At 41.8% G+C, this 27,359-nt stretch overlaps 3 protein-coding genes across 3 annotated transcripts in view; 2 read left to right on the top strand and 1 right to left on the bottom strand.

Annotated features, from left to right (window-relative positions):
• LOC139926492 (protein THEM6-like) overlaps window positions 1-27,359 on the top strand; it is a 231,065-nt gene that overhangs the window by 139,927 nt on the left and 63,779 nt on the right. The window lies entirely within an intron of this gene.
• Window positions 1-27,359, top strand: part of atp6v1h (ATPase H+ transporting V1 subunit H) — a 290,066-nt gene that overhangs the window by 106,332 nt on the left and 156,375 nt on the right. The gene's annotated exons all lie outside the window — the stretch shown is intronic.
• The window catches only part of pde1cb (phosphodiesterase 1C, calmodulin-dependent b), a 72,907-nt gene continuing 56,572 nt past the window's right edge, over window positions 11,025-27,359 (bottom strand). The window contains exons 7-20 of the mRNA XM_071918243.2: window positions 26,575-26,757; window positions 25,200-25,266; window positions 24,835-24,951; window positions 24,135-24,275; window positions 21,978-22,078; window positions 21,405-21,533; window positions 20,696-20,797; window positions 18,353-18,473; window positions 16,296-16,377; window positions 15,738-15,858; window positions 14,400-14,575; window positions 12,981-13,214; window positions 11,598-11,660; window positions 11,025-11,044 (exon numbers count right to left, since the gene is read on the bottom strand). Coding sequence (XP_071774344.1) covers window positions 11,025-11,044; window positions 11,598-11,660; window positions 12,981-13,214; window positions 14,400-14,575; window positions 15,738-15,858; window positions 16,296-16,377; window positions 18,353-18,473; window positions 20,696-20,797; window positions 21,405-21,533; window positions 21,978-22,078; window positions 24,135-24,275; window positions 24,835-24,951; window positions 25,200-25,266; window positions 26,575-26,757 — 1,657 coding nt within the window. The remainder of the gene's footprint in view (window positions 11,045-11,597; window positions 11,661-12,980; window positions 13,215-14,399; window positions 14,576-15,737; window positions 15,859-16,295; window positions 16,378-18,352; window positions 18,474-20,695; window positions 20,798-21,404; window positions 21,534-21,977; window positions 22,079-24,134; window positions 24,276-24,834; window positions 24,952-25,199; window positions 25,267-26,574; window positions 26,758-27,359) is intronic.

A 27,359-nucleotide genomic window follows, 5' to 3' on the forward strand; every position in this document is an offset into this window, starting at 1 on the left:
TTAGGATAAGGTTTTGGTCATGGTTAAGTAAGAAAAACTTGCAGAAAATGAAAACTGCACTCACAGTAGAAAACTTATGGGCATGAGTCGGGAATCGAACCTGGGTTCTCAGAGTTGAAGGTAAATGCCAAACAACAGCTGTTTCTGGTCAACGTAATTCTTATCATGCACAGAGCAAATATTTAATTTTAACACATCATGCTCATTTCATGAAATTTGGGGAGAACAGGTTGATTGAACTTCAACACACAGAAATCATATAACGTGGCATCAGTAATCTGCACACAGCATGCCCATGTTTACCGAACCGGCCGGTCTGTGATTGCTTTATACTAAAGGATGCCAAAGGAACGACACCAGAATTTCATTTGGGCAAATACAGCGAATCTACAGAGTTTCAGTTGAGGGGGATGGGACGCTCTTCTCTGTTGCAGTCCCACTTTGTGATTAGGCTGATAAAATGGATAGAAGTTTTACATAAAACTCTTGCTTAGTATGGCTAGGCAAGATTTATATATACCTTATAGTTAAGTCCTTGGTTGAGAAAATAAGAACACGTTAACATACGGGATTGTCTGTATTTGAGAGATATTGAATGATCAACTTCAGTTAATGATTTTGTGTTCATAAAATAGATGTATAGCATTTATGAACTCTTCACATACTCTTAGTGTTGAGTGATTGCAATGGGAAATGGCCTCAATGGGTAGAGCATGGCACTCATACTACCAGGTTTAGATGATTTCCACTGGAACCACTCATGCTAAATATCTATCCACTCATGGTACTGTAGGGCACTTTGCATAAAAGCATCCACCAAATCACATTTATGTTAAGCCTATATGCCTTTTTCTCCAAAAGCACTGCAGCTCTAATCATCTTTGTTCTACTGTAAGTGAAGGAGGTGGCAGTAGCCTGAAGGTTAGAGACGAGTGTAATCGTACTGTCGCCAGTTTGAATCCCTGGACTGCCTGGGAAATGATGTGTGGGGTGAGTAAATGAGGAACGCTCTCTCTTCTACTATCATCTAAGTGCCCTTGAACAAGGCACCAAACCGCCAGTGCTCCACTGGGGCTGCTCATTGGTCAACAGTACCAGACTGTGGTACTTGCCAGCTCTCAGGTGTGAGTTAATGTGGGTAACCATCCCTCCTCCGACTCCTCCAGGCTTCAGGCTGTTGCTATAAATAACAATTGGTTTTTAGTCATCTTGTTTGGTCAAAGCATAACTTCAGCCATGAACTCTATTTTCCCATCATTTGCTATTATACTGATTGATTCTGACCAAAATCTCATCAATAGCTTCACTATAGAGCTACTTACATCTTGCTTCCCTGGGTGTGTGTTTCTCCAATACAGTCCTATAGGGCCAATGGACACTCTGAAAATCATCCCCAAAAGGACCAAAAGCAGATCTTTTTCAGCATATTGATGCTCACTCTGGAATGAGACGTATATATTTAATTTCCAGTTTATTCATGACTTTGCAACTGTCACTATTTATTCTGCACTACTTTACACAGCAGTGTAAAGACTGGCCAGCAAAAAGTAAGCAAGGAATTGCCAAACAAATAGCAAAGGTAGCATCAAAACTGTATAAGAAAGGCATGACTTTCGATTTTGATTTACATCGTTTTTTTACTGACATGTCTCACTATAGAGTAAGCAATCAATGTGTTGAAAAAGACAGACAGACAGACAGACAGACAGACAGACAGACAGAGTGTCCATTGGCCCTATTGGACTATTGGAGAGCTGTTCACCCAGGCAAGCAAGAATTATGAAGCTCTATAGTGAAGCAACCATTGAGATTTTGGTCAGAATCGATTGGTATGATGGAGAAAGATGAAGGGGAAAAAAAGGGTCCAGGTTGAAAATGGCTGGAGTTATGCTTTAAATAAGATTTCAATAGGAAGTCAACAGGAAAAGGATCTCATTCTAAGTTACATTTAGCAAGCAAGTTTCAGCTTAGTGTGGCTTGGTTTCAGCAGTGAGAACACCCCCCCACCCACCCACCCAAGACGAGCAGCACCGTAGATGTGCAGAGGAGGGCTGAGGATTGTGGGACTGATTACCAGAGGCCAGGTCCTGGACTGGTGTCCTCCAGCTGTGCTGTTCTACCCAATTAGAAACTCCATATGCTGCCCCACTCAGCTGCCGAGAGGCCCCACCTCCCACCCACACAGGTGGGCACATTGTGTGTGTGTGTGTGTGTGTGTGTGTGTCCATTTCTTGCTGTAGATGTTGCTGTTGTCAATCAACATTCTTGCACAAACACTCCAGTGTGAAGTAAAAACAAGCTTTCCTCCATGTCCATGTTGGGTCCGAGTCCAAGATTCAACAGCTTACAGCAGGTTCTTTCAGGCAAAATAATCACTTTAAAGATCTAATTAAATTTTGTCTGGTGGTCCACTGCTGGAATAATTTCTTAATCCAAACTCACTTCTTGGCATTTACACACTAATAGAGCAGCACCTACCGCGGCTCCTTTGATAAGAAACTTGCAGGTATTCAGGTGGGCGGCAGCGATGTGCTAATAGTATTAAAATATGGGGATATGAATAATGGATATGTTTTTGAAAATGTATAATGTAAACATGTTAGTCCCGTTTCCAGCGAGAGAGATGGGAGGGAGACGTGAAATGTTGCTGGAGGCACCCTTTCCTTTTCAAAGGATGATCTGTTCACACACATTCAAAATGGCTGTGACAATCTGTTGTGGTAAAAGACGACACGTCCATAGTGAAACAGTGGTGGGATAAATAAAAAGGTGTCAGATATCATATTTAAGTAAGGGAAGTCACAGCTTTTGTTCTGTATATAAGTACTGTATATAATGTATGATAAACAGTATGGATTATACTGTAAAACAGAGATGAAATGGCATCTCCAAACAAAACAAAAACACACATCATACATATTATCATACATATTATCCTGTGAATGACTGAAACCTCCTGGGGAACTGACTCATGTTGTTGGACATTTTCTTGATTAACTCAGTTTATGTTAAGGTAATCGCAAACACAAGAGTGATATTATATTTCTTCACGATGGCTCCGTAAGAGTGCATGACACTGAATCAAATGTATTGTCATGGATTATGCTGTGCTGTTGCGGATCTTGCTACCCACTTGTCTCTCTTTGATGTATCTCTCACGACAAACAAAAACACTTGAGGAGGGTGGGTGGCACTCTTTCCTCAAGTATTTCATGAACAGAAAGTACAGGAAAAAAGTTTCCCTCAGTATTTCACCGTGTGTTTCACGTTTTGCTTTTGCAAATTCCTCTATTATGCATTTCTTTATTTGTTGAAGTGGATTCAGATGGGTTTTGAAGCAACAATGAAAATCGCTAGCCATACTCGCTAGCATATGTTAGCCAAATATTTTTTTAAAATTCAGTAATGTGTTAAAATATGTAATAACTTCATCATCATTTCTACTTAAATGATTTCACCCATTTAGTTGCAAATGGAATCCAAAAATCTCATTCAGTTTTGCCATAGGCAAACAAAAAATGGATTCGGATCAAATGACACTTGAGAGGATAATTCACAACAAAGTTAACATATGAAATACTTCATAACAAAGTTTGATGCATTAAGTGCTTATGGCATGTCGCAGTTAGCATAGCTTTAGCTTGTGATGACGCTAGCACCAAAGGAAGCTAGATGGTGTTGATTTGCATGTGCCAATACTAGCATCCCAAACACTTCTTTACAAAACAACCTACCTTAGTATAGAACAGTGTTTCTCAACACAGTCCTCAAGTGCCCCCTCTCCAGAGTAGAGTGTGGCTCTACTCTTGCACACCTGATTCAATTAAGGGCCACACATTCTCATGACACCTTAATTGAATCAGGTGTGCAAGAGTAGATTTGGAGTTAAAAGTTGCAGGATACTACTATCAACTAAACTATCAACCACTGACTACAGCATACTGTAGGTGGATAACTGTGTAACTTGTTGCTGAGATTGCCACTTTAATGTCACAATGAAAAGGTATTTTGAGAGCATCTTGCTTCTGTAATTTGATGTATTTCCTGTTAGAATAGGATGTCAGGACAGGACAAAACGCAGGTAGGGATCATTCAAAAGGGAAAATTAATGGAATGTCTGTTGGGGAGAGAAAGGCAGGAAGGGATGGAAGGGTGAGATTGTTGAAAATGTTTTTATGTATGCCTACTGGTAGAGCACGAGGTAACCACTAAAAATACACCATTTTACAGTAAGTCAAAGTAATGTGATTTTGATATAAAAATACAACAAAATATTTTTTGGGTTGGCATTTATTGTTAAATAGTTGTAGGCTATATCAAAACATGGAAAATTAGCTAACAAGGTGAAAAAGTCATTTTTCTTTTAATTGTGACATTAGCAGCAGAGCTTTGTCTCAGGGCATCAGAGAGCTCAATGCCCTCTGCAACTGGCTTCATCTGCTGTGTGTCAAAATGCTCGAGCCATGATGGGGGTTTGCCCTGCCCCCTGCGCCCACCTGAGGGCTTACAGTTGGCAGCCAAGACACCTCACCTGACAGGCTTCCAGAAAGGAACTGTTTGGCAGCCAGCAGAAAATAGCTTCTTCCTATTTTGGGGTCAGCCCCCAGTCAAGATGAGGGAAGCTTGGCTCTTTAAGAGTTGGGCCAATTCCCAGACTCACTAGCAGCTCGTGCCACAGGGCCTTTGATTCTGGGCTCTCGATCAGTCACTCTAAATAGAGCTCTGTGCTCTTTCCAACTGATAGACAAGGTTTCATTCTTTTCATACAGCTTGCTATGTAATGTCTTTACATATTGCATGATACGGTCATGTGTTGTTAAGTGGGGAGAGCGTGGTGTCAGTACCGGTAAGGTTAGGGAACAGATTCCCACATGGCTAGTCATACTGAAACTGTACTCTTGGTGTGACAGCATCAGATTTTGTTATTATTTTTATGCATATTTGCTTATTTGAGTCGCTTAAATGTGTGAATTTCTGTACAAGGAGTTTTGTGTGTGTGTGGATCATGTGTGGTGTGCGTGGCTGTATGCCTGTGTCTATGCCTGCGTTTGCTTGTGTGTGTGTCTCTGGGTCTGTGTGTGCATGTAGACATGTAATGTGCACTTGTGCACATGCATCAGTGTGTGTGTGTGTGTGTGTGTCTGTGCCCACAGGTGCGGCGGTTTTCCTTTTGATGAAGGAAAAGCAAACTGATTAGCAGGCCCGGGTAACATCAGAGGAGCAGTTCCAGTGAGTGGCCGTGTGATTTAATCACACAGAGCCCGGCTCAGGGAGACAGGTAATGAAGGGACAGGTTGGCGGACGCCTTCACACCCCCCTCCTTCTCCTCCTCCCTTTCCTCACCCTCCTCTTCCACCTCCCTTTCCTCACCCTCCTCCTCCTCCTCCCTTCCCTCACCCTCCTCCTCTTCCTCCTCCTCCTCTCCACCTAGTACTACTGGAGCTCTGCCCAGGACCAGGACAGGAGGTGAGGTGGTGGGGCGCACATACATACCAACACACACACATGCATAGACGAACTGTATGCATCCTCACATGCACGTGAACACTGGATGACTTACAGAGGCACACAAACACATGCACATGAACACGCACTTACACACACACACAAAAGAGAAAGATTGTATGCATTTGTAGATTAGCTCTTGTGTGCCAAATTGATGGAACGACCACCGCAGGACACACAGTCATGTCTATGCAACCAACCTTGACTGGAATTAATACCAGGAAAAAACTCATTTGCGTGTTTTGCTTCCAAGCAGATTGACTATTTAATATAGAGTAATGACTAAAAAAAGCTCAACAGTGAACCAAAACAAAAACACAAATCTTTCCACCCTCACCAAATTCCTCAATCAAACCAAAAATAAACATCAAAAGCTCTTTAAAATACTGTTTATGGTGTTTGGTTACAGGCGGTCCCCATTCTCATGCCTGGCAATGGTCTTTTATGGCGAGGGACCTAATACAAGATTTCTGTTCTAGTGCAAACACAGTGGCCATGGGCACCAAGGAACAGCTGCCGCATAATTGAATTAACATTCGCCTTCTGCTTCGGCACTCAACGCTGTGTTGAGAACCCATACGCATCCCTCCATGAGCTTCATCAAACCTGCCCATGAATATGCATGCTGCTTGTGATAAATATGTGTTCTGTGTCTAATGTTCGCGGATTTGCCTATATGGCGGATAGAGAGCTATACAATGACTATCTTGGGAGATTGTCATGGTATACATCAAGTCCGTTGATGTGTCATGCAGGTTTAGTGCCATAGGCCCTCTGAAGCGCAAGGCAGTAGTGTTGGTGGAGCTATTATTCCAAGTCTAACAGAGACATCTAGTGGCTCTTTGGTAACAGCTGTGTAAAGTGTTCATACTGCAGGTCATACACAGTGCACACACTTTGAGTTTCACTGGCTTGTGCTGCTTCTAACAAGGAATACAGACATCTCAACTTTCTTCAAGAAGATAAATAGCCCATATGCATGTAACTCTGGAAACACAATTTTGCCTATCAAAAATCTATGATCTACATTACAGCCCCAATCCATCATTGCAGTATAATGCCATCTGTCTACCTACTACTGGCTTTGTTTATGTGATGCACGATGCATGGAGTGATGGTGTTTTCTTACTCTGAAACCTGTAGTCTGAACTTTTGATGTAAGGAATGACAACATACACCTTAATGAAGTGTATTATGTAGGTTATTTGATGCAAAAAGTTTATTTTCTCTTGTATTGCGTGTTACCACTGCAGTAAATTTATTTAATTACATATGTTCATTAAGAAACTTCCACAAAGTTCATTTTTCATCTGCATGTTAATCTCTAACATACAGTATGTGAATAGAATATGCCCTGTATGCCCTATATACTATATTTAGTGTGAGAAATAAATTGCGGATTGTGTCTTTAATATGCCATATAATTAACAGTGATGTTGGAGAAATGAAGACAGGCAGACATGATCTGAGCCCTTTGAGTCCAGATTTATTGATACGGCTGTGCAGTCACATAGCGTGGTGGCACACACGGCCGCCCGGCCGGCATGGGAGGGAACACACACATGCATGCACATACATGCATACGCACGCACGCAGACACGTGCACACACACATATGTAAGTATATGCATGTGCACGTGCACGCACACAAACACACACACACTCTGTCTTAGTCATTCTTTCTATTCAGGGATGTAGTGGAAGGTAAACCCCCTTAACTCAGTTTGGCCACCTTTTTATTTGTGAAATCTTTTACCCACCTTGTAGGCTGACATACAGTAAATCTTTATGATGTGAAATTCATAGTAGGCTATACATGATAATGATAGTATACATTATCATAGTAAGTGGTATCAAACGATAAGTTATAGGAGAGTTGAGTCTTTTAAGTGGAAAAAAAATGCTTTTCTGAAAATATAATTGTTTTTTGTTTATGTTGGTGGTTGTTTGCCTTATGATGGTCATTGAATGAAGGTCAAAGTTTACCCGCCTTTTTATTATCCACTGCATCACTGTTTCTATCTCTATCGCTCTCTTTTTTTCTCTTTCACACACACACGCACACACACACACACGCACACACACACACTCATTGAAAGAGCAGGTCACAGTGAGAGGAGTTCAGAAATGCACATAAGTATTTTTCGGCAGTTTCACACACACGCATAACATCCATCTAACCTCAGTCACTAGAACAGCATGATATCAACCATATAGAGTGGTTCCGACTAAACAAGGAAACAAAGCATTAAACAAACAACAAATAACCTGTTCCGTAATAACCATTACAAAACACCATGTTTAGAAGTCTGCACGTCATAAATACAGCTACAGTATGTTTCTGATTAAGACTGGTAGAAATTCCTGTTAAATATTCATACAGTAGGCTATCACAGTAGCAAGTGAAAGATAGAGCAAAGTCTCAGACTACAAGACCACTGTACATATATTGGTCCCTTGGTACAGAAAATGCGTCTTATTTCACCAAGCATCTATCAGGCTAGTTTGTGGATGCGAGGAGTTTTGAACTTTTTTTTTTTTAACATGAAAAGTCTGTTTGTAAATCTAATTTTCAAGATTCTTTCCCTTTACGTTCACAGAGTTTTGCAGCCAGTTGAATTTGTTTGACTTCAAAGTTGTTTGAATAAAACATACAATACAGTTAGACATGTGGGAAGAACTTAAACAAGAGGGGAGAGGCCAAATGAAAAGAATCATCCAGTCAAAAAAGGAGCAAACGGAAAATTTAAACATACACTACATTGCACAAACAGAAAAAAACAGCATGAAAATAAATGGATCGTGTGAATGAAAACATGAGTGCAGAATATACTGTTATAAACAGTATTACTCTGCGAGATCTAAATCCTGACTCTACTAACCAGACTGTAGTTTCCAGATGCCAGTGTCTAAAATGAAGTGTAAGTAGACTCTTCACTCTAGAGTCTTTAGTGGATGATATTGTGGGAAGATAACCTTTTTGACTGTAACCAGATTAGCACAGATTTATATGACATCACAAGATTTATTTCCCTACCGCTGGAAGATGTAAAATGATAAATACATATATAGGCACACATTCAGCCCGTTGGTTTGATAACCACTGACTGTATTTGTTAGATAGAAAGTAGCATGGCTACACTGTGTGATAAACTACTATTTCTCTGTATGATAATAATATTCATTTTATAATATCAAAATGGGGAGCGTGTATTAAAACAAGGAGGCTAAATAAGATTCATAAGGTTTCATAATTCTTACAGTTTTTATATAAATTCTTATTTGTTAAATTATTTACCCCCTCTGAACCCCATATATACTATACATATTAGTATATGTACTAGTATACATATATATACTTTAAGATAACCACAGCATTTGCCAAGAACCTGATCTTGGCACAATCAAGGGATTTGCACACCAAAAGAATTTTGAACTTAGGGAAAGACAATATCTTCTGTCAAAAAAATAACAAAAGTGCACAATTTTAGGGAAAACATATCCATCGTTATGCAAATACTGCCAAAATGCTTCTCTCTTCCAATTACACATATACAGTAAAAGCTGAACCAGCATTGCAGAGGTTCAATATGTTACATATGCACAGTAAGTAATATTTGCATCTTCTATACACAACATACAAGTGTCGTACAAGCTTTAGAAACCTGGCAAACAACCATAAAGCAGCTACAGTTTGGACTCATAGCCTTGGATGCACGGCCATCACAGAAGCATGATGGATTCAACTGGCTAGTAGCTGAACAAGCACACTGTAAACACATGTGGATTAAACATTACACCAACAACCTAGAAGATGAAGCCGTTGCAGCTGTAGGATAATGCAAAAAAAAAAAAAAAAAAAAGTTCCTCTAATTCAGCCACAATATTGACTTTTTGCTACAGCTTAAATACACGTAAGAAGGCATCGAGAATAGAAGTCTCTTGTCAAAGGAATGCTAAACAGAGACTTCAACTTTTTTGATGAAAAGCAGAGGCTAGGAGTGACATATGAGGATATTTGACACATCCAGTGCATTATTCATGTAGAACATTGCATCACACATAAAAGCTTTACAAAAAATCAAAAGTAAATGAAAAGAGTGTATATATTACAAAAACTTGAATGCATTTATATAAATGATATGTTTGAAATGCAAAAGTCTCATTCTAATTTTTGGACATTTGACTACAATATCTTATATTACATCCAACAATATACGTCGGTGGATTGTGGACTCGCAGCATTTCTACCCCCTCAGATCCATATAGATATACAAGCTCTCAATGTAAAGAAGACAAAGACACAAAACAATATCAGCCCGCAAGGAACACAAAAAGCGAAAAAAAAGAAATTAATGTACAATGTCTGAGCAATTGCAGTAAGAAAGTAAACTTGGTAAGAAGGGGACAATAAAACCAAAAATTGTGGTAGAAAGAGGTTTCTGTAGTGGCCTAAGCAGAGATAAGGGAGACTCCCAGCTTCGTCCAGGAAGGATACAGAGGATACAGCAGGGAAGTCCGACCCTAACCAGCTAATCCTTTACAGTGATATTTCACAGGCGCTCCTGAAGAACAAGGAAGAAATTGAGGAGCATTACCTGTGAGTGACTATCCTTACTTTGAATCTCAAGTTGCACATCAGCTACTTTTTCAGTTTTCTAGGTAGCATGGGTTTGTTTTAGGAGCATATGCTACTCGCTACTAAAAAGGTAGTGCTGTAGAACTCTGAATTTAACCACAGTGGACCTGAGGTTACCCCATGTACTGTACACACACTCATATACAATGGTAGCTGTTGTAGAAGTCCCTCTTCATGTGTTTATCCTTAATCTATTCTGCATTAGCAGAAAATGCATGCTTCTTATTTCCTAAGGACCAAATTACTTAGTTGTTGCACAAAACCTGATGTCTCTAAATCAGCTATTTACCAGATCAGTCTTTGCAACGTCCAGCATCTGGATAGGGAGAAAAACTTTATATTTCTAGACTAATTTCTCTTGTGGATAGATAAAATTGAAGCGGTAGTTCAGCAAGCATGCAGTAAAAAGTGGGACTTCTACAGTGGCTAAATGTCTTGGTGGCTGAGATAAACATGCAGCTCAGAATGGAGTAAAACATAACCAGTGAAAAAGTGAAAAACATCATTTTCAGTATCAGAGTCTTTAAATGGCTTCTCCTTCTCCTCACTATCTTCACCATCGTCGTCTTCACTTAATTAATAAGTAGGAAGGGAAACATAATGCACATGGGTAGACAATCTGGCCAAAAGCTCCACATACAAGACCCCAAGAGCATAAACATGGGAGCTGGGAGAGCGGAAGTATAAACAGCCGATCAGAGAGAGAAATAGCAAGTGATGGTGTCAGTGTTCTCGGTGTCCTGTAGAGGGCGACATAGTCCTGGTAATGGCCTTCCCTCTGGTGTGAGTCTGAGTCTTCCCATAGGGGGGAAAAAGCAGGTTTAGGTTGACAATGGTGCAGCAATGATGCAACAGTTAGGCCATCACACGCCCCAACTCCCTCAGTCCATCTCAACCTCTGCTGTGGGGGGAATGAGAAAAGTTTTAATCAGATTATATCCCAATAGTCAAGGTGTGTGGATGTAAACAGCTCAATGGGCTGATATGGAAAAATTTCTCTAGAGTATCAGCTCAACTGACAGGTATTATGCTTTGTTCTTGTTCTTCTTGATTTCATTTCTGAAACAAGTTCTGCCGATCCTAGTAAAAGGAATTCTGGTCCCAGTGTGTTTCCCGTGATCGATAAACCTCCATGTTGTTGTCATGGAAACTTGTTACTTTTGTCTTCACCTTATTTAAAATATCGACCAGGGTTTCTATCAGTAATGTTTTCTTGGCAGGTTGAAAAGGGCCTCTGGACCAACATTTACACCATGCAACAGCTATAAATCTCCACTGAAACAAAAAAAAACTAATTATTTCTTCTAGGCAGGGTGGTGTTTCCTTGGATACACTCACTCTACATATCCAATGGTAGGGGAAAGACTGATTTAAACTTTATTTCTTGAGGTAATAAAACAGGTACACTGATTTAACTGCATATGAATGATGGAGGGCTGCAGGAGAAAACTCACCATCAACTGCTTTGTTCTTGTTCTCTTCGCTTTCAGGAGATTCAGCCCCTTCAGACAATTCCCCTGAAGAGTCGGAGGTAGTCGTGTTATTTGTCATACTGATGTAGGTATAGTTAGTGGTAGCAAACTTGCACACTATCAATTGTTGTATCAATGCTTATGTGAGATACTAATCCATCAAGCGCTTGACTGAATCGTTTGGTGCAATACACATTGCACTTTTGGTACTATCTCATGAGAAACATCCTTGTTTTCTGTTACCCTCCACTTACTTGTATTGTTGGAGACCTATACACCTAAAAAGAGTTTGGACATGGATAATTCTGTCCATAGTGAATGTTAAGCCCAGAGTGCCCTCTCTCTCTCTTCAATTCCTGTGCTGTTTTTGTGGTAACCTGAAGCTTGCGGGATTTTGTAGATGTCCTACATTTTACCTATATTTTCTAAATTTTGAAATGGTCCTCTTAGTGGATAAGAAAGAAACAAGCTTTTTATTGTGATTAGCCCCGACTGATTTGCGCGTTTGCACATCAAAGAATAAAACCTGCTTACTTAGCACCTTATTTTAATCCCTTTCATAGGAACAACTTTCAGGCAGAAAATCTCTCTTCTTCAGCTGAGAGGCTTGAAATGAGGTGGGATGTAACCACAGAGAACATTGGAAATTAGTGAGAAGTGCTGTCTAAGGTGGGACTTCTGATGTAAACACAAAAGTGTAAGTAAAGATCATGGTGAGTTTAATGGTGAAATAGGCCGAGCTAGGCATGTTAGAATCTGGAGAAGTTTATTTTCTGATGCTCTGATGATACAGCTACATTATACTGCTACAGTGTTTTGCCTATTTCCTTGTTCCAAGGTTTACATTTTAGCCTAATGTCATAGACACGCCTACTGGTGCCCCATTTGTCCAATCAGGGCTTTTTGAATGCATGCATTGATTCATAAACATTCAAATATACAATATTTGGATTGAAACTACTTTTCATTCACAAAACAATGTGTTTTTTTAATGCTCTACTAGCAACATACACACATCTTCTCCATGGATTATGTTACTACACTTAGTGTGCCATCTCAGAAATTCAGTTTGGTATTGTTTGAAGTTGAATGAAAGTGAATGGTGTCCAGAGGTAAGGAAATAAGTCACATGATACCTGTTTCTCTGATGATTGCATGTAAAAAAAAAATAATTAGAAAGGAGAAAGGGCATGCTGGAAAATGGGCTTAACATTCACTGCGGCTGGAATTATCATTTAGGTGTCGAGAGTTACATTCTGCTCACACCGATGTAACCCAAGGTTGGAGAAATTGTCAGTTGCCTTCTGTCATGACTTTAAAAATAGGTCACGCTGTGGGATTACATAGTTAGTGAAAGGGATGTACCGTTCTGTAGTGGCTGATTCTTGTATGTGGCACTCCCAGGCTGCGCTCCCTGCTCTGTTCCCCCTGCGTTACCATCTGGTGGTCTGCTGACCTCCCCTGACTCTGGCTCCTCACCCTCCACTTTGTCCTCCTTTGGTTCAGGCTGTTCTGTTTCTGTTTGGACCTCCTGGGGCTCCATAGCTTCTTCCTGCTGGGCCTGCTCCTCTGCCTCCTTTTTAGCTCTCTCCTCTGCCTCTGAGGTGACATACACAACAGCATGGAGGTAGGTTAGTGTGCATGTGTGTGTGTGTGTGTGTGTTTGTGGCTCATACATTGATACCTTTAAAGTACGATTATTTTCTTCAAACAAAAGCAGAAAAAAATCAATCACTACCTCTGCTTGTTGAGTCTATAGATCCATTTCCTTTGTCTTATGCAGCAGATTTTCCAGTGTTAAAGGATAAGGCTGGTGTTTTTTAATGCATTGCTTACCGTCAACAAATCCTATGAAAATAACAAAATCAACAATGCGTTTGATCTACTCCCATTACTTTCTGACTTCCCACATATCGTTTTTAGCCGTCAACCTGGAAGTCATTGGCTCCAATTGTAAGCTAAAAACCTTTAAATACAGCTCACAAAGACATAGTTTCAATTTTACCATGAAAAGTCAAGCTGTTGTAGTTATTACCAAATCAAATTCTTCATTACGCCGGGGACTATTTTCGGTGCTACGGAACTACTTTTCTAAGATCGCAAACGTGTTTACAGCCGGCTTATTAAGTTGTTTGAGGAAAAAGTCGGCTGGCCCGGTGCATCGCGATGATGAAATATGTTGCCCAGAGCAACGGCATGGCTCTGTGACGTGTTTTTAATCGTTTTTTTAATACAATGGAGTTCTATAGCTGCTGGGACATGGCTTCATTGGGCACCGGCTACATGGACGAGACTTGCTGGCAAAACAAAATCATTGCTGATTTTGTTATTTTCATAGGATTTGTTGACAGTAAGCAATGCATTAAAAAACACCAGCCTTATCCTTTAATAAGTGATGATTTTTTAGCGACAATTATTTTGAGTTGACATGTGCTAATTGGAAAGATGTTTGTTCGCTCATAGAGCTGATAAGACTCTGGGTCGGGTGTTCAAAACCGTCTAAATGTGTTAAATTAACTCTGATGGGTGTGGACTTGTATAAACACTGACCGTTGATTCTTACACTCTCAGAGTTAGATTAACACTGATGATTTTGCTGGGTATAAATCCCACACTGACACAGATCAAACAGCCAAAATCCCCTAGTTAAGAGCATTGCAGCTTAAGCCAATTCTCTCTGTTCTGGTAGACCTCATGTTCTGATGTGGCAGATCTTTCCTCTGGTCTCAACATCACCACCAGTTTACCGAAGACAGCTAAAATTGTTGTTTGGGTGTACTGTACCTTTAGCGGCCTGTGACTTCCACCTCTCCCTGTTCTGATAAACCTCTTCGTTCCACAGCGCCTTGAAGTTCTTCAGGTCCACCGCCAGTAAAGAGCAGTGGCCCGACGAGCTGCTGTCTGACCCTATGCTCTTCACAGTCCCTCGCTTAGCGTCCTCCGAGCTAATACTGTTCAGACTGGAGGGAGAGGGAAGAAAGGAGTACAGGGTTTAGAACAAGAGCTTTCTGAGTCAGCGGCATGTTAAAAAACAAAAGTTGTGGGGAAGAAAGACGTGAGATGAAAGTGAGACGGAGGGATAAGCCGAGGCAGACAGAGAGAGATTGAAAGCAGCTATAAATGCTGTAAAGAAGCAGTCGAAATAAACCCATAAACATCCAGGTGTACGAAGACAAGGAGAATGCACAAGCGGCAACACTATCTGAGATTTCCACTCGGTTAGCTTCGACTGGAGGCTTGCTGAGTAATGTTAATGACTCTTGTCGAGAAGAATGGGGAGGCTGATATTGATGTGCAGGTGCAGCGGGAGATGCAGAGCCTAAGTAGTACTTCATTTTCTAATATGCACACTTTGGACACACAAAGTTTAAACAAATAGCAGATTCAAAGTTTAATAATTCTCTTTCACTGGATAGTTTAACTTTAAACATTACCCAGAGAGAGTAATGTTTAACATTAAACATTACTAATGCAGGAGCAAGTGGAATGTGCCTTCTTGTTTGGGTGGTTTCAAAGCCTTACATCACGACTCGCAGCAAAAACCTCATTTTGTACGTGGCTGCAGGAAAAGTGTTGAGCCAATCAGTTAAACCAGTGTTGTGAGGACTATTACATATGCCAATCCAGCACTGAGGCCCATTCAGGGATCATCACGGCAAGATGGAGGTGCAAACTTGACTAGCATCTCTAAAATGTCAATTTCAAGGTGTGTGGCTCTGCCTGATGAAGGTTGGAGACACTTACGTGCGCAGAAATGGATTAATCATGGAGGACTCATCTGTTGCTCTCACTGTTTCCATTAAAAAGGCTGTTATTGCAGTAGAGCTACTGAGGTTCAGCCAGAAAGGGCCTTGTGTGATGGTTTGAGAAGGCAACGAGAAAACAGTACATGTTTAACCCTTATTGAACCAGGCTAGCTGGTTTGCACACAGTCACCCAGTCCTGCCTCCATATAACTCCATTGGAACAGTTAGGGATTCAGTGCCTTGGTCAAGGGCACTTTGGCAGTAGTTGCTGAAAGAGGGGAAAGCGTCTTTTTCTTCACCTACCCACATTTTCCCAGAATATCTATAGGAATTCAAACTTTCCAGTCACAATCAACATAAATAGGAAGTAGCTCACCTTGAGCGTCGAAACCCGGCAAAACCTGAGTGGGAGGCCTCGTCGATGAGGGGCGTGACGATACGTTCTGTCATGTCTGTCAGTACAGTGAAGGTGGGCACCACAATGAAGTCTATGAACCCTGGTGATAAAGACATTAGCATATTCAGAACATATACACACTGTCAGTATCTACAGTTTCGATAGATATATTCAAGGTGTGGATTAACAGAGATTGGAAAGTAGTACGAGTGCACAACAATGGCTATAATGATGCAATTTGTGAGACAAATGCAAAGTCACATCCATGGCGAGATCAATATTTGAGTTAATTAAAAAAAACAAAAAACAGATAGGATTCAGCCTGTGAAAGTGTTTTCACTTTGTCAACCAAGGACTTAAGTTACCTACTGTCCTTAAAATTACCATCATTTGTTTTGCTTTTGTGCTATAAATCATTTTGCTAGAGTAGGTGTCACTTTCCTGAAAGAGTAGATATTTCATTTTGGAGAAAAACTCTTTATTTGTATACCCATACAGCCACCACACGCAGTATGTGAGGGTGGAGTAGCCACTCACCGATCTGGGACTGTGCCACCATAGTGGACTTGCGGTCGCAGAGTGGTGAGAACGGCAGCCCAAGCTCCGCCTCTTTGTCGCCCTGGAAACACAGTTGGCGTCCTCAGTCAAAAACATTCTCAGTCTTTGGATACTAGAAAAAGCGCATTGCTTCCTAGAGTATGAAAGCATGTCAGGAGCATCATGTAATCCCGTCCACACACACACACACCACTCCACACCACACACTCACACAAGTGAGATACAGACACATACAGTACACATACACACACATACCACCACCATACACAGTCTGTCAGCGTATGACAGCACTCTAGATGTACCGCATCCTGCTTCCCTCTCTGAGCTGTCATTGTTGTCTCAGTCATCCCAACATTTCCGTCCCTTTGGCCCGTCTCTCCTGTTGAAAGCCGTTACAGCCCCCCACCTCTATCAACAGGCTCTGGACCAGCCTCCCTCCCTCCCCAAGCACATTTCGGCCGCAAATGTGTTTCATTTTCTCCGCTGATTTGTCACAAACAGATGAGATGGGGAATCGAGAGACAATGTTCTTCGAGGTAGCTATTTATCGCCAATTCATCTCCCAAGAGATGAAGGCCTTGCGAAAGCAACCGCGGTAACAATAACACTGCTAATGGGAACAATGAGGATTAATAACGGGAGAGATGAAAGCGACGTGGCACCACTTAAACGGGTGTCCTTCTTGTTGACATTTACAATTATTTGATTTATTATTTATAGTCAAATGCTTTGTTTTATCAAGGAGGTAATGCTCTGCAATGTTCTTTTAATCTCCCATGGCACATGCTGTGGCACCATTTTGAAGAATGACAAAGGAGCAGAGTGTCTGCCAGTGAGCATATTGAGAGAATTATACTCATGATTGAATGACCATGTATCCCACTCACTAATATAAAGTGCTTTGAGGGGTCCAGTTGTGATGAAGCACCATATAACAGCAATCATTCATTAATATCATCATCATTTTGTTCTTATTGTTACACTGCAACTGTATGAAAGTCTAAGGAACATTGGGCTATGTGGGAAGAACATCCAGAGAAGGCATAAACAACTAATACAGGTGAGGGCCTTGATGATGTCATTTTTTGTGACTAGGGTTTCTCACCAACACTTTGGTAACTTTTGGTCTGTGGTTAAGGAGGCAATTTTATTCTCAGCATGTGAACAAATGGATTTTGTTGCCACCCAGCTGGCATCAATACATCCTAAGCAGCACCAAAAGTGTTTACTATTTTGTATACTATTATTACTAAGTATACTATTTTGAGTCAAGATAAATCAACACAACTTCAAATGCAATATTTCATCTGCTGGCAATCTGTATTTCGCCTTGATCCTCCCAGACTCCACAGTAGACTTGATTGTAGACTCAACTGTCTTCAAATCAAGCACACCCATATTTCAACTATTGGACATATTCCACTCTTGCCTATCACCTTGCCTGCATGCAACAGTATCCTCCCAGGGATGGACCCCCCGATGTGGACACAGACGTCTAAGTCTAAATTTACCCAAAGAATACGTGCAAATCCTACCGATCCACCCATATTCCCTCCTTCACAATATCCACTGGGAACTCCCAGGTGGGCCCACCTGCCTGAATTGATAGAAGCACATTCAAAGTATGTCAGTTTGAAACATGCTTCCCGTGTTCTCCCACATCCAGCCCCAATAACTATATCCTCGAGGGGTTTCCAGGTGGGCCCAGCTGTCTGAATCACATCTTAAAGGCCCAATCCAAATGTAATAAAGAAAAAAAAATGCATAGAAAGAAATCCAAGTCATGAGGTTGAGGTATTGATGGACAGAGCAGTTAATACACTGAATGATGAAATGTCAAAACTGAACTTGAGTCACACTCGGCTTGGTTCTGTTTTCACAGTTTGTAATGTCTGGAGTAAAATGGCACTGCGTCTTGAGTGACATTTTTATGAAAAAATGGTTATTATTGATCGCCAACTCCTCAGGAACGTACAGTATCTGTATATAGACACATAGCTTATATCACAATCAACATGCGACCAGCCTCCACTCACCTGTCTGAAGAACTCCTCTAGTAAGGAGGTGGTCCAGCGGTGGTGCAGGTCCCAGCTTTTGGCCGGGTGGCTGATGTCTGCTGTGTGCAGCAGCAGGGACAGGGCCTTGGGCTTGTCAATGCTATAAGAGAGAAGAGAAACATATATGATCAATGGGTAGAATGTGGTAGTAACATGAACATAAACACACTACAGGTACGTATACATTCAGAGCAGGAAGAATTGTTCCAGCATGGCAGCACTGGTACATCTGGTAACAGCTGATGTGCAAAGTACAAATAGGTTGATGAATAGCAAAAGGATGCATAGATGTCAGATGTGCAAAATATAACTATCCTGAATAGTTTATGTCAGTCTGTCTTGATGGTGTGTGGTGCTGGAAGAGGGTAGTATGTCAAACTGGTGGTACACAGACACCAACATATGATATGATGATATTTTGCGTCAAGTCAATTTTATTTATAAAGGGCTTTGAGCATAATAGGTTTGTGACAAAGTGCGTGACAGAACAACAAAGTAAATAAGCACAGATGAAAACGCATGTACAGTGTTTTTTGTGGAGTATGCAAAAGTCTGTGTGTACAGTATGTGCATGCTTTTTACACAAATATTTCTCCACAAATACTACACCAAGGTATATACAGTACACATGATGCACATTTGCATGTGCTTGCACCCTAACAGAAACATACACACAAATACACGTAAAAAGAAAACATGTCGTCGTCCCCCACGAATAATGCAGGCAATCCTTTAGCCAATCAGTAACAAGATGCATCATCCCTCCAACTTTCATCAAAATTGGACAGGTGGTGTAGCAGTTCCGGACTTTTTTTTCCAGCGTAAACATTGGAATACAAAGTGAAGATGCATCATCCCATCATCCCAGTTTTGTCAAATCAGATCAGTGGTGTCTGAGATATCACCTGATATCATACCCAAATATGTTTAATGGATGGATGGATGGATGGATGAATGGATGAATGGACAGACACAATGCAATGCATGTGGAAAAAGGGACAGACATGCAGACAGACAGACGGACAGACACACACACACACACACACACACACACACACACACCACACAAGGTTAAATAGAGGTGAGAAAGACTAGCTCAAATTTCCCCCCCATTTCCATTTGTGGCAGATTGGGTCTTGATGTGCACTCTAAGCAGGCCTGGAGCAGACTGACTTGAATTACTTCACATTAGAGTGCATTCAGCTTCACAGTTTTCTGCAGACTCTGCAATCTTTTGTTTATGTGCATGCATGTGTGCGTGTGTGTGTGTGTGTGTGTGTGTGTGCTGAGACATTCAAGTCTTTATGTGCTTGTGTATGTGTATGTGTGTGCACACCCTATAGCTTGATGATTACGTTCTAGTCAGCACTCTAGTAGGTGTGCGATAAGAGTGCATGTAACCTTGCCCGGCCTCCTGCAGTGTTTGTCATTGCAAAACCTTGCCCCGGGTTCTGTACAAAATTCTCTCTGAGGTACATATTCACAGATATGGGCAACATACATTCTCAGGAAGCAGCATATCTCCATATCACTGCTTTCTGAGCAATTTTCTGTCGTGACAAGCGCTGTGCATTATTGCAGCGAAAAGGGAGCATTGAAGGTGAACAAGTTCCTTATGAGGCTACTCTTGTCAGCGTTGCTGCTACATCAGCAGAGACGATTCATCATTTCTGTGTCATATGATAGCTTGATTGATAGCTTACTCACTAAAGGCTAGAAATCCTTAAGCACCTCAATTCACTTATTCCAGCTCAGTGTCTGCATATAGTTCTGGCTGTCAGTCACTTTAGAGGTTGTTGTGCTCATAAAGTGTGGAAAAGGGGTTGAGACACAGAGACGGGTGTTAAATTGGCCAAAGGAAAACAGCAGGCAGCAAACAGAACAGGTCTGTTCAGCAGAGCAGAAAGTGCTGGTCTAACTTTAGCCTGGCAACTTGCAGGTGAACTCAGCAGCAGTCTTGCAGTATACCAACATAAAGCGTCTTACTTGGCTAGTTTGTGCCTGACCCTGCATGATTATTTTTGTACAGTACTTCAGTGTTGGTACTATTTAGCACCTAATTGCTCATTTCATATTCTTTATGCTAAGTAAACAACAACAGAAATTATCCCTCTTGTTTGTTTCGAGCATTCCTCCTGTTATAAAACATTGCCTGTTGGTGCATTCCTATTTGAGTACACCCTACAGCGCAGGGTTAATTGGGTTGTAAACAGTAGGTAGTTAGTAAGCAGGGGCTGATGGCAGGATTAATGGAGGTGTAAACTGCAGGGCTGAGGGCAGCGTGGATGGAGTGTAAACATTGGTGAAGGGGTTGCGACTGACCCCTCAGGCTGTTGTAGGAAGTTCTTCATTGCTTTGACCTGCTGGAAGTGGCAGGACATGTCCGTGGCCAGCACCATCTCCACCACCAGGGCCCGCAGCTCTCTGGACCAAAGCAAAGGAGAGAGAGAAAAAAAAAACGTGTTGTACAACGAACTGCAGAGAAGGTAATGACTTGTCAAACTCCGGTAATAAAAGCCACCTTATTTTGGAATCCACTAAAGTAGATGAAGGCAGTCATAATTCAGATCACTTTCTGAGAGCTATTTTTAATATCTACTTTGACAACCTCTGCCGTGTGCCGTGAGAAATCGGATTGCAGCTGTCTCCTTTAATGTATTACCACATGTATAACAGTTCCACTCAACTAAAAGTTGTTGGACCATGAAGGCAACCCAGGTTTTCTGATCTTGACTCTATTTGCAACTACCGAGCAGAGTGATTAGTTTGGAAAAATAAGAGACAAGTTCAGACTTTGCTTCGAATGGGCGATGTGCTAATTTAGGTCTCTTTGTGTGACTGTTCTCGCCTGCCTTGGTTCCTGTCTTTCTGTCGGTCTGTCTCTATCTGTCTGTCTTTCTCCTCCTCTAGATTTCTCTATCTCCCCTCTCTCTCTTTCCCCTTTGCTCTCAACCAGCTGTTTCATCAGGTCTTCTCTTTATTCTATCTTTTTATATCTCTCACTGTCTGTCTGTCTGTCTCTCTCTCTCACCTCCAGTCATCCTTGGAGAGGTTGTAGAGGATGTTCATCTCGTCATCGTCCTGCAGTAGGCGGTAGGCTGCACTGACGTGGTGACTCTCCAACACCGAGCGGTCATTGTACAGAATAGCTGTGTCTGACCTGTCAATCAGAGCAAAACCAAAGGCAATTGTCTTTTTGTGTAAGATCAAAATCATGAAATATAGGACATGGATCAACAGTGGACCCCTAGATGTTGCTACTAATATTATGAACGAACTTGTTTACTAATGGTATCACAAAACGTATGCAAGTATGTAGAATGTGCATTAGGTCAGGTTAAACTTACAGAAGCACAGCCGTGCCAAAAACCCATGAACTTTTCCTCCCTTTGAGTATAATACCCATCTTCAGAGAATATAATGACTTTTTCTGCTTCAAGGGCATGGAGTTTGGAGTTCATTTGGTCTCCCCCTTGCCCCAATGTTATTACTGCACTGCAGGCTATCTGGATGTGAATGTAAAGCACTCAGCCCCCTTGCTGTAAATGAACACATTGATCGGGGCGAGTCGGTGCCATGCATTTTTGATTTTATGATCCATTACCTTGTCTGAATGTGGAAGTTGTTTGTGGTCCCCGTGTGCTCGTAGTCATGCACCGCCGCCGCAAAGATCATGGCAAAGATCTCCAGCTCAGTCATCCAATGCTGGGGGGGGAAAGGAAGAGGAGAGGAAGAGGAGGAGGAAAGGATGAGGAGAGGGAGGGAAGAGGTTGTAGAGGAGGATATCAAGAGGAGCAGACAGAAGAGACAACGATGTTGAGGAGAAGGGGGGGGGGGAGACAGTGAGATGGAAAACAGGGAGAGACATCAATAGAATAGAAGGAAGAAAGTAATGAATAAGAGAGGAAAGAATGGATGGAAAATAAAAAAAAGAGAAATGGGCAGTCATTGAATGGAAAAAGAAGAATGGAGGGAATGGTACACCGTGTCATAAAACACAGTGGGAAAGAAATGATTGCAGAAGAATGCAGAAAGAAGAATTTGGCATACGGAATATATTACCATCGGGGATGAAAAGAAACAAATGGAGAGGAGGAGATAGAGGATTGGTCAGAAAAGCAGAAAGGAAACTTTGGATGAGACAAGCTACTGAGAATCATATTTCAATCTGTCACTTTAACACTCCTCTTTCCATTTCTCCTCACACACAGTGTTTCTCTCTAGGTTGTCACTGCTGCTTATGCACACAAAAAACAAAGTGATACTCTCTTGAATTTTCATTATAAATGAATGCCCTCATAAGGTGAGCCCACAGCCCATGCTTTCCTATTTTAGGTTCCAGCTTCACTTTCTTAGTCGTGAGTCGTGACTACAGCAAAGCAGAGGATGATGTCAAAGAAGCAGCACACCGCTGATCGACGGATAAACAGCGAGTTTGAAAATCACAGTTTCATCATAAAAACAACCATCAGGGAACCGAGTGAAGCTCAGGATCAAGAAATCAAAGACTAAGAAGTGTGTATATGCGGTATGTACCTGTACTTCTGTGTGAGTGTATGTGTGTGTGTGTGTGTGCGCACTTGTATTTGTGTGTGTTCATGTTTAAAGGTGTGAGCGTATGCAGCATGCACGCACACCTGTGAGTGGGCATTTTCCACTGAGATGCGTATGCATCCGAGTGGGGATTTAGCTGGAAGCCCAGTCAATATCAGTGACTAATCAACAGTGGGGGATGGGAGTCATTAAGAGCAGTGAGCAAGATGGCCAATCCATCCCCCAATGTATTTCCTCGTGGGCCTGCTTTATGAATGACCTGGTGATTGTTGATTTAATGGAGTCTGGAGGGCCTGCAAATGATAGATGCTGTTCTCCTGCTCTCCCAGGAGCCCGTGGTTCTAGCAGTAATGTGGTTTACTGTGCGAGGCACTGCCCAAAGAAACATACCCTGTCGACAGCTGTCGCAGCCACCTTATTAAGGTGATTAAATAAAAACACTGGAAGCGGGGGCGGCTGGCTGGCTGGCTGGCTGGCTGGCTGGCTGGCTGGCTGGCTGGCTGGCTAGCTGGGGGATTTGAACCCAGCTTTAGTGAGACTAGTGTTTTTTTGGAATGAATGCAGCATCCAAAATGCCCTTAAGTCACTCGGGTGGGAAGAAGTGAAATATAGGTCACCAGATGGAAAAAGAACAAAAGCAACATGAAATATGGAGTGTAAAAATTAAGCAGTGTAATATGGAAAACTCCTAGGTATGTTATTGTAAGGGAAAATATTTGACTTCAGAGAGCAAGTATTGAGATGATGACAATGAGCATTACTAAGTGTCACATTTTGACAGATATTCTTAGAAATGTGCGTTGATATTCTCAAATCTGCCTTGAGCAAAACCAGGATTAAAGTGTGATTTTCCTCGGATGTCTGGTTTTTCCGTGAAAGGATCGCTCATGGATTCTCCCGGAAAAAAAAAAGCCATATTTAGAAGCTGCACGTCAGGCAAAGCTGCAATTAGGCTGACATACGACAACTGACAGAGATGTTGTGAATACCATGCGGATAAAATCCCCTCTATTTCACACAGTACGCTTCAATCCAATAAGCTTTCTCCCTTAGAAATGATGATTTTACATTCAACTGGTTTATGTAGGTTTTCAACAGGTACGTGTGCTGTACATGCTTTTTATCTATGCTCTTGACAAAGAAAATCTGTAGAACTTTAAATGAGTACATGTACAGTATGTATTTTGGGTGTACGTGTGCTACTCACCACCATGCCAGTCTTGAGTAGTAAGTAGTGTACAGTCTGTGTGACATCAGCAGCGTGCATCAGGTTGTGGTAGGGGTTTTTATGTTTGCTGTAGCCCACCTCAAGCGCCTCCACAAACGACACCACAGCAGAGATGGGGATCTGAAGGCAGTCAAGACAACAGACGAGTGCAAGTAAAACACTGCTGTGAGTTAGGAACTTCTATAAACGAATTTAAATGATTGTGCATACAAATTCAACTCGTGCACAGTTCCATCAGCATCTGAAATTGATGTCATACAATCATGGATCATGAATGATTTAGGCTTCTCGGCTACTGCAGACGCGATTACATATTCATGTCGGCTTCATTGCCCGCATCATTTACTATATTGTCATTTTCAGATGCTTCCACTCCAAGTGAAGGGTCCTCAGCCATAAGACACTATGGAAATTGAGATCCACCAATATGCACTGAGAAGGAGTGTGTCCAGCCTCCCTCACAGTATGGGCTGAATATCAATGTTGGAACTTGGCAACACAATCTGCCACTGCCACTCAAGAGAGAAAGGATTCAATCAGCTTGGATCAGGCATGATGAAGTGGAATTTGCAACCTTCTTACAACCAGCAGTGAGTATTCTTTGGTTTCTCCTTGTTATAATGACTGAAAGAAAAGGTAAGGTGGTGACCAGCGAGACTCGACTCCCTGGTGACTTTACCTTGAAGCGGCTAATGAGGTCGTATCTTGTGAGCAGCTCGTAGAATATGAATTTGAGAGCGTGGTCCCCGCTGGCCTCATTTAGAGCAAACACGTCAAACGACCACTTGTCCACATTCTGTTTGAGGAAACAGAATTTAAATACTGACATTGTAGTCCTCATGTACAATAAAAAGAAAACGGTTGGCATGTGAATTTAGAAAGACTGATGATGCCGCTACTGTAAATGCATCAGTTTCCTGGAGTGTAAGCAAACGTGATTGTGTGTGTGTCTGTATGTTTGAGTGTTTGTTATTTTATATCTCTGTGTGCCTCTGCGTGCATGTGTGTGTACGTGTATATGTGTGTGCATGCGCATGCTAATACCTTAAGCACAGATATGACAGAAGGGGGGTAGCTGAGTCCCACCATATTGGAGGTACGTCGGTACATCCTGTTTGGATGAGATAAAAACATCAAATGAAGCGCACTGCTGAGCGTAAACACTAGGGGTTAGCATGCAAGCCCAAAAACACACCTCGAATCCAACCTACCAAGACTCTGCATCAACAGCCCAAAAGCAAACCGTCAAATCGCTGAACATAACTCAGTAGCAAACTGTGTTTAAAAGGTTAATTTGGGAAAAGGCAACATATCTGCATGTCTAATGGTGTTTTTTTTTTTCACATGCAAACGGTTTAAGGCTTAGCCGAAACTGGGGGGCAGAATACAGATTAATTTAATCACAAAATGCAAAATAAGCAGTATAACTCCCCAATATATTAGTGGACTCATTCATCCATTTGGAAGGTTGCAAAGTTGGTCTACATTGCTCAATATTTAAAAAAAACAGAAGAATAATCTGGAAAATGCTATCATATCATAAGAAAATGTATGAAAAAGCTTCAATACATTTTACTATTAACTATCATTTGAAAAAATTGACTGTCAAAATGATTGCCAGAATCATTTTTACAGTACATTTTTTCAAATTTGAAATATTTGTGGATATCTCCGAATGAAACTCTTCAAATGGAGGATATATGGGCATCCTGACAGCTCAATCTACTGACTGACAAGATGCGTACATCACTGTGGCGGATTCATATCCCACCCAATACTGTTCCATCGTTCCCTCCCAATTTTCTACCTACTTTCCAATCTTTCTTCATTGTAAATGTCTGCAAAGAGACTGCCCTCCCTAAAAAACAGAGATTAAGAAAGATTATGGTTTATATGTTTGAGGCTTACTGATTTGAACAAATGCATGTTGCATGTTGGTGTGTGATAAACCACAGCCTTGGAGAGAGAGAGCTATTTGTAACTCTCTGAATTATTGTGCTTAGCCAGGCTTGCCAAGGCCCCAGTGATGTATGGTGTGTAACTCAGTATACTAGAGTCAGTTGAGTCACTGCGCACAGCGTACACAGATATTTGTAATGGGAGTCTGAGATTGAATTTTAAAATATGCAAGGCTAAACTAAAGGTGGTGATGGCAGCGCTTCAAGTGGCTCAAGGCCACAGTGGTTTGGGCTGACAGATGATGGGGCTGGCAGCCTCAGCAGGGGAGAGACGCTTAGATAAGGGTGATACTCCATATGAATTATTAAAGGTTGTATGCATTCATAACAAGTCACGGATCAATGACTGCATGTCTGCATGTGCATGTGCATGTGTGTGTGCGTGTGCGTGCGCGTGCGTCTTGTGGTATTTACATTGTTTTGTCCCCAGCTGCGATAATGCGGCACATCGCCACTTTTACCTCTCAACGAATATGCCGGCCTGGACGGCGTGGACGATGCTGCGGAAGCGGGGCTTCTCCTCGGTGCGCCGCAGCATCAGGCCCATCTGCCGGGTGAAGGTGGAGGCCAGCCAGTCCCGCACCTCCGACGGCACCGACTCCGACTGGATGTCGCTAAGCTCATCCTCTGTGTCCACCAAACGCCTGGAGGGAGAGAGAGAGAGAGAGAGAGAGAGAGAGAGAGAGAGAAAGAAAGAAAGATAAAAGGAAAGGAAGAGCAGATAGACAGGCAGAGTAGACTTAAACATTAAACTTAAACATTTAACATTCATCACAGCTCAGCTCTAACAGTGGATCACCATGGGTTCCAATCCAATTGTGTGATGTAATTCTCCACAGCTAGCCTGTTGTGTTGACATGTACGGGGGATCAAGAGCAAAGCCCATTGGTCTCCACCCTCTGAAATGAAAACATGTTCTTACTGCAAATAGAAAGCATCAACATCGTATTGACAATCAGGATGCTACATGGATTCTCTACTGGATGGTTCATCATCCTGGATCCTGGAGTGGTCGTGCCATAGCTGGCTCTAATCTGGTTGGATCTAGATGACGAGAGTGTTACATAATTCCATAAGCCTGGTCATATCTGGGACTACTGGACCTGAAGTCAACTACTGACACAGAGTGACTCTTCACACACACACACACACACACACACACACACACATACCATCTACCCATGCTTGACAAGCATTACACTTGGGATATGCTTTAGCCTATCATTCATCACAAGGGTGTGAGACT

This window comes from Centroberyx gerrardi, chromosome 13 (genome assembly GCF_048128805.1).
Source record: "Centroberyx gerrardi isolate f3 chromosome 13, fCenGer3.hap1.cur.20231027, whole genome shotgun sequence".
NCBI lineage: Eukaryota > Metazoa > Chordata > Actinopteri > Beryciformes > Berycidae > Centroberyx > Centroberyx gerrardi.